General features: G+C 39.0%; 2 protein-coding genes across 3 annotated transcripts in view; one reads left to right on the top strand and one right to left on the bottom strand.

Moving 5' to 3' along the window:
- On the top strand, positions 3167-4087 carry LOC104757978 (thioredoxin H5). The gene is made up of 2 exons (XM_010480770.2): positions 3167-3328; positions 3715-4087. Exons 1-2 carry the CDS (start codon positions 3242-3244, stop codon positions 3982-3984), a joined length of 357 nt encoding a protein of 118 aa, XP_010479072.1. The 5' UTR covers positions 3167-3241; the 3' UTR covers positions 3985-4087.
- LOC104757979 (beta-galactosidase 5) overlaps positions 4071-8434 on the bottom strand; it is a 5586-nt gene continuing 1222 nt past the window's right edge. The window contains exons 1-15 of one of the 2 annotated variants that reach the window (XM_019239166.1): positions 8343-8428; positions 8149-8241; positions 7918-8061; positions 7747-7835; positions 7558-7637; positions 6513-6538; positions 6339-6426; positions 5969-6252; positions 5703-5881; positions 5499-5608; positions 5310-5419; positions 5107-5217; positions 4886-4999; positions 4409-4611; positions 4071-4319 (exon numbers count right to left, since the gene is read on the bottom strand). In XM_019239166.1, coding sequence (XP_019094711.1) covers positions 4208-4319; positions 4409-4611; positions 4886-4999; positions 5107-5217; positions 5310-5419; positions 5499-5608; positions 5703-5881; positions 5969-6252; positions 6339-6426; positions 6513-6538; positions 7558-7637; positions 7747-7835; positions 7918-8061; positions 8149-8235 — 1737 coding nt within the window. In that variant the 5' untranslated portion in view covers positions 8236-8241; positions 8343-8428 and the 3' untranslated portion in view covers positions 4071-4207. Of the gene's footprint in view, positions 4320-4408; positions 4612-4885; positions 5000-5106; positions 5218-5309; positions 5420-5498; positions 5609-5702; positions 5882-5968; positions 6253-6338; positions 6427-6512; positions 6539-6721; positions 6901-6987; positions 7272-7357; positions 7446-7531; positions 7638-7746; positions 7836-7917; positions 8062-8148; positions 8242-8342; positions 8429-8434 lie in introns of those variants that run through there. The other variant, XM_010480771.2, reaches the window with a different exon arrangement.

The following is an 8434-nucleotide window of genomic DNA, read 5'->3' as shown; positions in this document are numbered from 1 at the left end:
CTTAATGTTGGATAAAATAGACTAATCACACACAAGCTTACAACAAACAAAGATAAATAGATTGGAAACATAAATCATTGTTGATAGATCCATAGGAGCTCGGAGACAAAGACTACATCATGGTGTGTCAAAGACACTTTCACAAATATATTGAAAAATTTAACATTAGTTATTATCAAAAGATTTTGTGACGTTGAAAAAAGGTTTTTAGTTTCATTGGTTGCTGGAGCAAGCCACTTTGAAATAGTTAAAAGACGTGAACATGTTTTTTCCTTGCTGGAGCATTTTCAAGGTTATCTCTATGGTGGAGGAGGTTGGATGCAAGGTTATCTCCCTAAGTATGGTAGGATGGTGGAAGCAGGTAATAACTAAGTTGATTGGTCCTGTGCATACAAGTTTTATTCCTGGCAAACTCAGTACATATAATATTGTAGTTGTCCAGGAAGCAGTGCATTCAATGAGACAAAAGAAGGGTGGCAAGGGATGGATGCTGCTAAAACTTGATCTTGAGAAAGCATATAATAGGATAAGGTGGGATTTTTTTGATGACACGCTTATTGCTTCAGGTTTCTCAGATATGTGGATTAAATGGATCATGAGATGTGTTACAGGACCATTGATGCATTTGTTATAGAATGGTGAAAAGATGGAGCCGTTTAAACCGCTGAGAGGTCTGCGGCAGGGTGATCCATTATCACCATGCTTGTTTGTCCTTTGTATGGAGAGATTGTGCCAACAGATTGATAGAGCTATTACGGGTAAGTGCTGAAAACCGATTAACCTTTAACGTCTGAAGCTGTCACTTATTTGCTTTGCAGATAATTTAATCTTATTTGTGGGAGCATTAGTGGCTCAAATTAGAGTAATTCAGAGTGTATTGGAGCAGTTTTGTGTTGTTTCGGGTCAGAAAGTTTAGCTTAGAGAAGTCTAAGATTTTTTTTTCTCTAACAATGTTTCAATGGAGTTAGAGATATTGATCAGTACTGAGAGTGGCATTAAATCTACAAAACAGTTGTAGAAGTATTTGGGGATGCCATTCATGCATAAGCTTATGAATAAAGAGAGCTTCTAAGAGGTTCTTGAAAGAGTCTCCTCAAGGTTGGCGGATTGGAAGAGTTATGTTCTGAGCTTTGCTGGACGTCTAACGCTTACAAAAGCGGTGTTATCATCCATCCATGTCTACTCAATGAGTATGATTATGCTTTCTCAATCTGTTCTTGCTTGTCTGGACAGAATGTCTTGATCTTTCTTATGGAGGAGCATGACTGAGAAACAGAAGTTACATCTGATATCATAGAAACAGATGTGTTTGCCTAAATGGGAAGGTGGTCTTGGAATCCGAGCTGCTAAAGATATGAATAGAGCCCTTATAGCCAAAGTAGGATGGCATCTTCTACATGACAAGGAAGGGTTATGGGCATGTGTGTTTTGTTGTAAATATAACATGAACAATACTCAAGATTGGAATTGGCTTCAGGTGAAGAGTAATTGGTCTTCAATGTGGAGGAGTGTGGGAATGGGTATGAGAGATGTGATTGTTCAGGGGCTTCGTTGGGTGCTCGATGATGGTCGCTTGATTAAGTTCTGGACTGATAAATGGCTCTCGAACAAACTTTTGTTGGATGGAGTGGTAGGCGTGTTGCATGTAAATTATGAATTGTTGCGGGTAAGTGATTTGTGGAATAATTGGTCAGGTTGGGACTTTGAGAGTATATCTCCTTATGTCATGGACTTTGTGAGGATGGAGCTAGCAGATTTTGTTGTGGATACTGTCATGGGGCCACAGATCGTGTGTCTTGGGGAGGAACTATGGATGGTAAGTTCTAATTAAATCGGCTTATTCCTAGTTGACTAGGGATGCCTCGCTGAAGAGAATTATGGAAGCTTTTTACAAGAAGGTCTAGCGACTTCGAGTGCCTGAGCGGGTGCAAGTATTCATTCTTCTAGTTGGTTAGTAATGAGGTCCTCATGAAAAATGTATAGACGCAGAAGAGGCACTTGTGCGATTTGGCTGTTTGTCAAATATGCAAGGAAACTTTTGAAACGACTATACATATATACTTAGGGAATGTCATGTTATGTCAGGAGTATGGACATAATAGTTCCACACAAAAGAAGATACATGTTTTTTACGGAATCACTACTAGAATGGGTCAACGCAAACTTGTCAGACAAGTTGGTAGTGGATGGAGTCACATGGTGTACGATGTTTGCTTTGGCAGTTTGGTGGAGTTGGAAATGGAAATGTGGTAATGTATTTGGGAAGGTTGGTAAATGCAGGGACAATGTCATATTTTTAAAAGACTTGGTTAGGGAAGTAAATTTGGCAAACATTACGAGTGAGGCAATGAACGTTTAACAAACTAGAGTTGAGGCTTTGATTGGCTGGACGTGTCCGCGGGAGGGTTGGATGAAAGTTAATATAGACGGAGCTTCAAAAGGTAATCCCGGTCTAACCACCCATGAGGAGTGGAAAAAGATGGAGAAGATCGCTGGTGTAGGGGATTTGCGCTAAACATCGGAAGGTGCTCAACTCCATTGACAGAATTGTGGAGTGTCTGTTGTGGGATGTACATGGCGTGGGAACGTTGAGTCTCGTATCTAGAGCTGGAAGTTGATACCAAAAAAATTCCAGAATTTTTTTTTATAGCACTTTTTAAAAATATTTTTTTAGGTTACTTTTCAAAAATATCACTTTATATTATCTATTTTAAAATTGTAAAAAACAATTAATTAAATATAGATAGGTGTCATTATTTTCAAAACATGTATACATGTTTTAGATAAGATTTAATATTTAATTTTGTACCATTCGATTCAACTTTGCCGTCTTAAGCTCGAATAAAAAAACCTTCTATTTGTACCGACAAAAATAAACTTTATAGTAGTTGACAACTATGGAAGAAACAGATAAACTCAAAATGTGCACACATAACACGATTTCTACAATCTAGAACGTTCGTTACCAGCATCGCTTCATTACGCCGTTGACCTAGACTCATAAAATTTTTTAAAGACCTTTAATATCAACCGTTGGATCCATTCACATTTCTACGCGTCACGATCACACAAAATATTTAGGATAAAGTAATAAGAAGACCAAGAAGAGGTAAGATAAGATGGTCTAAAGTCTTCCCCCCTGTCCTATAAAAAGCTGATCCCAAACCATAATGTATTCTTCATTCACTCACCAAAAAAAAAGATCTTATCAAACAAAGTTTAGAAGAAGAAAAAAGCAACAATGGCCGGGGAAGGAGAAGTGATTGCTTGCCACACACTCGAAGTCTGGAACGAGAAGGTCAAAGACGCCAACGAATCCAAGAAACTGGTACTTTTCTCTTCTCCTCTCCCTCTCTAGGGCTTCTTCAATTTGATTAGGGTTTTTTATTCTTGATTAGTGGTTAAGTGAATGATGTTCAAGACTTTGATCACGTTCTTATCCCATATCTTGATTTGGTCTGAAATTGATAGATAGATAGATACTGGTACTTTCTCTTGTCCTGTCTAGGGCTTCTCCAATTTGATTTGGTTACGTTACTTAGGTCTTTATTGGTCTAAACTGATAGGAACTCGTAGTACTGCTTCCTCTTCTCCTCTTTAAGGGTTTCTTCAATTTGATTTGATTACGTTACTGAAGGTTTGTCTTGATTAGTTAGCTTATAGTGGGAAATGACATTTGTTTTCTGATTTGCTCTGAAAATTTGATTGAAACAGATTGTGATAGACTTCACAGCTTCATGGTGTCCACCTTGCCGTTTCATTGCGCCAGTCTTTGCAGAGATGTCTAAGAAGTTCACTAATGTTGTCTTCTTCAAGATTGATGTTGATGAGTTGCAATCGGTTGCTAAGGAATTCAAAGTTGAGGCAATGCCCACTTTTGTTTTCATGAAAGAAGGCGAAATCGTTGATCGTGTTGTCGGTGCTGCCAAAGATGAGATCCATGAGAAGCTAATGAAGCATGGTGGTCTTGTTACTTCTGCTTGATTTTAATTTCAAATTTCTAAAAATCTCTGTATCCTAATCACTACAACTTTCAAAGTTTATTTATCTTTGGTATGAAATAAAAGTGATGAATTTCTACTACACATTTTATTGTATTATAACTATTTCGAATTTCAGTTCCAGTTTCTGATCACAAAGAGGGATAATTTAAACACAGCACGAGTCATGCTTCGTGTAATGCACACACAATATTAAGAGTTTAAAGTTAGTTTACTGATCTTTTCACAACAGAGACTTTGGAAACGTCTCCACCAAGTTCTTCAAAGAGTACTAACAAGTTCCCTCTTGGCTTCAACCACGAACGCGGAACATGATACCTACAAACAAAAAAGACTCATCTTTATATGAGAAGAGAGCTTTAAGCTTCAAAAGGTTTAGTTAAGAAAGAACAAAGCATTATTGTTACCATCTTTGTGTTGGCTCGCCACAACCAGATTGGCATTTGTTTTGCCTGTACGTTCCAGCGTAGTGACAAGTCCCACAGTTTCCTTTTGCATAAGCCATCCAGTATCTCCCTAGGCTCTGCCCGTTTATCCAAGCTTGCCCTTTTCCCATACTCTTCAGATCCAAAGCCAGTGGTTCGTTTTCTCTAGGCGCGTCAAAGTAGGCCTGTGGATATTATAAGCAAAGATATAGTGGGTCTACTTGAACATGTCTTAGGTCAAGCCTTAGCTATAGGTCTAATTGCAGTAGCTTCAGACTGTATACAACAGTTTATAGCTTGTTAAAGAGAGCTAAGTTCTAAAAGAGGCTTGTTCTGGTGTGGAGGTATTTAAACTGCCCTATTACCAAACTTAGGTTTACCACTGGGAGATAGAGTACTAATCAGTTTGGTTCAGGCTGATTTAGGAGCAGCTTGGATAAGTCAGAGTTTCTTATTTACCTTGTACCATGTCAAAGGTTGTTTGTTTTGCTTAGCCAATGAGCCTTTGATCCAATCAACAGAGGACTCTTCTGTAGGAGAGATCAAGTTCATTGCTTCCCCTTGCAGACCAGCCTGTTTCATTAACCGATAAAGATGGAAATGTTATTAGATTTTCAATTGTAAACCGAGTCAATCCATGAGAGTTTCTTCTTCGGTTTTATGAACTCTATCTATCTCACCTGATATGTCCACTTCTGCCAACTTAAGTCTTTGTTACCTTCGTCAAGGCCATGAAGCACCACTGACCCAACGATTCCAGTGGCCCAGGTCTCAAAGTGTAGTCCAACATTCTTCAAAAACACACAAAAATGAACACTATTTATCAGTCTGCTACAAGAAACTTAAAGTCAAAAGTAGAGTACTTTCATGTTTTTATACTGACCGGTAAACCAACTGCTACGCTCAGAAGCGCGATTCTGTTAGCTCCACCTCGAAGATTGACTGGTGCGCTGAACGAAACTTTTCTGTTTTCTCTTGTCCCAAAGGCAGATCCTGCATCGTTCAAAAGCACAACTTATTTGATGAAACAACTCTTTTCTAAGGAATTAGTCAGCAAAAGATTCATTCTTACCGTAAAAGTGTCCATTGACAAACACATGCACAGCATGTCCTGCAGAATCCACCGTAAGAGTCGGCCATTTTCCTCCACGCAAGAATGATTCTGATGCCTTAATATCCACACTGGAAACCCCGGAAAGACCGATTCATTTTTCAAGAACAGATCATGTTTGACATGCAAAGATAATGTTACTATTGAGTAATTTTCAAAATGTACCTGGTTGTGTACCACAGGTAATCAGTTGTATCTCGTGTAACATTAACCTGCTCCAACAATCCACGGGCTGTGATTGTCCCACGGTCTCCATAAGTAGCAATACTTTCATCGTATCTAGCAACTGAATACAAGATGGAACCAGATGGCACCATTTGAACATGTGTTGTCTTTGCAGCAACCTGTCCGACAACTTCATCATGTTAGCTTCTTAATGATGCAACTAAAAAGGCTTTCGCAACAAAAACAGCAACTACTCTATTACATACCGTCGCAGTGTTGTAAACAACGTTTCTGCAATCTGGAAGAATGCTGATGGACCATGCAGGTAGAGTAAAATGCCGCTTATTGAAGATTACTTTTGCAGGTGCATTCATGTGATAGTTCGTTAGGAAAGCTACACAACTTCCTTTGCCGGCAGTGAACACATGAGCCTCCTCGTAGTTTCCTAGTTTAGTAACATGTGGATCAGAAGAAACTAAGGCAGCTTCACATTGCTTAATTGCCAGATGAAGTTGCTTAAGATGGCTGTACTTGGGTTCTTGGACCAACCCTGCATCATCAAAATAGCCATGTTTTGGTAAAAATGTAGAGGAGAAACAAACATTTTGCAGAGCTGAGACTGTAAGAGAATTGTACCGTATTCATCAATGGGAGCATCATAGTCATAACTAGTGGTGATAAATGGACCTCCTGCTGTGCGTCCAAAGTTTGTTCCTCCATGGTACTGTCACATAACACACACAACAAGCATCAGGACAAAACTGAAACCGAAACATTTTCTTTCATAACATTTGTGCAAGGACTAATTACCATGTAGTAGTTTATATACGATCCACCCTTTTGTATGAAACGAGCTACTCCAAATGCTAGATCCTCTACAGGTCGTTTTGGAATGGTTCCACNTTCTGATGCCTTAATATCCACACTGGAAACCCCGGAAAGACCGATTCATTTTTCAAGAACAGATCATGTTTGACATGCAAAGATAATGTTACTATTGAGTAATTTTCAAAATGTACCTGGTTGTGTACCACAGGTAATCAGTTGTATCTCGTGTAACATTAACCTGCTCCAACAATCCACGGGCTGTGATTGTCCCACGGTCTCCATAAGTAGCAATACTTTCATCGTATCTAGCAACTGAATACAAGATGGAACCAGATGGCACCATTTGAACATGTGTTGTCTTTGCAGCAACCTGTCCGACAACTTCATCATGTTAGCTTCTTAATGATGCAACTAAAAAGGCTTTCGCAACAAAAACAGCAACTACTCTATTACATACCGTCGCAGTGTTGTAAACAACGTTTCTGCAATCTGGAAGAATGCTGATGGACCATGCAGGTAGAGTAAAATGCCGCTTATTGAAGATTACTTTTGCAGGTGCATTCATGTGATAGTTGGTTAGGAAAGCTACACAACTTCCTTTGCCGGCAGTGAACACATGAGCCTCCTCGTAGTTTCCTAGTTTAGTAACATGTGGATCAGAAGAAACTAAGGCAGCTTCACATTGCTTAATTGCCAGATGAAGTTGCTTAAGATGGCTGTACTTGGGTTCTTGGACCAACCCTGCATCATCTAAAAAGCCATGTTTTGGTAAAAATGTAGAGGAGAAACAAACATTTTGCAGAGCTGAGACTGTAAGAGAATTGTACCGTATTCATCAATGGGAGCATCATAGTCATAACTAGTGGTGATAAATGGACCTCCTGCTGTGCGTCCAAAGTTTGTTCCTCCATGGTACTGTCACATAACACACACAACAAGCATCAGGACAAAACTGAAACCGAAACATTTTCTTTCATAACATTTGTGCAAGGACTAATTACCATGTAGTAGTTTATATACGATCCACCCTTTTGTATGAAACGAGCTACTCCAAATGCTAGATCCTCTACAGGTCGTTTTGGAATGGTTCCACCAAACTCTGTAAACCTTTTCGCCATCATAGTGGACAACAACAACAACACACATTTAACACAATCAGTAAACATATTATTGTGTCTCTTACAGTCTCACAAGCAATAACAGTATTTGTTTTTACCAGCCACTCCATGCCTCTGTCCACATGGTTGGCTTATATGGCTTGTTGGGAGTAAAATAATCGCAGTAGAATCCATTGCAAGCATTTATCTACAAAACACGAATATCACAAGAGATTAAAGAAGGGAACCTAAATCTTACGAATGAGAAAAGATTAGAAGATTGGTCTCACGATTGGGTCAGGTGCATCATCTTCCTTACACATCACCCATGGAACTCCAGTGTTTAAACCAACAGCCATTTTTGCAGCCCAGTTGACGTATGAGTGACCAGCCGGTCCAAGCGCTTTAAGCTCTGGTCCAAACTCATTCTCAATCTATACATTATAAAAGATCAAACCTTTTAAGCATCTTACACATCAGTTCCCACAAAAAAAAAGTTTTGTAAATTTGTATAATAGTACCTGAGATAAGATGATGGGTCCACCTTGCGAGGCAAAGAATCTATGTTCTTTCATCATCTCGACAATCTTCTCTGTGAAACCTTGCATTGCAGCCTTAACAGTAGACACACAGACACACACAGACACAGGTTACATTAATGATATCCAAAAACTGAACATTAAACAAAACATCAAACATAAGCAACATTTATTACCTTGAAGGGTCCATTGTCTGTTCTGAAACTAATCCCATCTACATACTTCAACCAAACAGGAAACCCTCTACAAAAGTCAAACAAGAAAAAAA

Source organism: Camelina sativa, chromosome 17 (genome assembly GCF_000633955.1).
Source record: "Camelina sativa cultivar DH55 chromosome 17, Cs, whole genome shotgun sequence".
Lineage (NCBI taxonomy): Eukaryota > Viridiplantae > Streptophyta > Magnoliopsida > Brassicales > Brassicaceae > Camelina > Camelina sativa.
The sequence above is the reverse complement of the archived record's forward strand: the minus strand, read 5'-3'. Positions and strand labels throughout refer to the sequence as shown.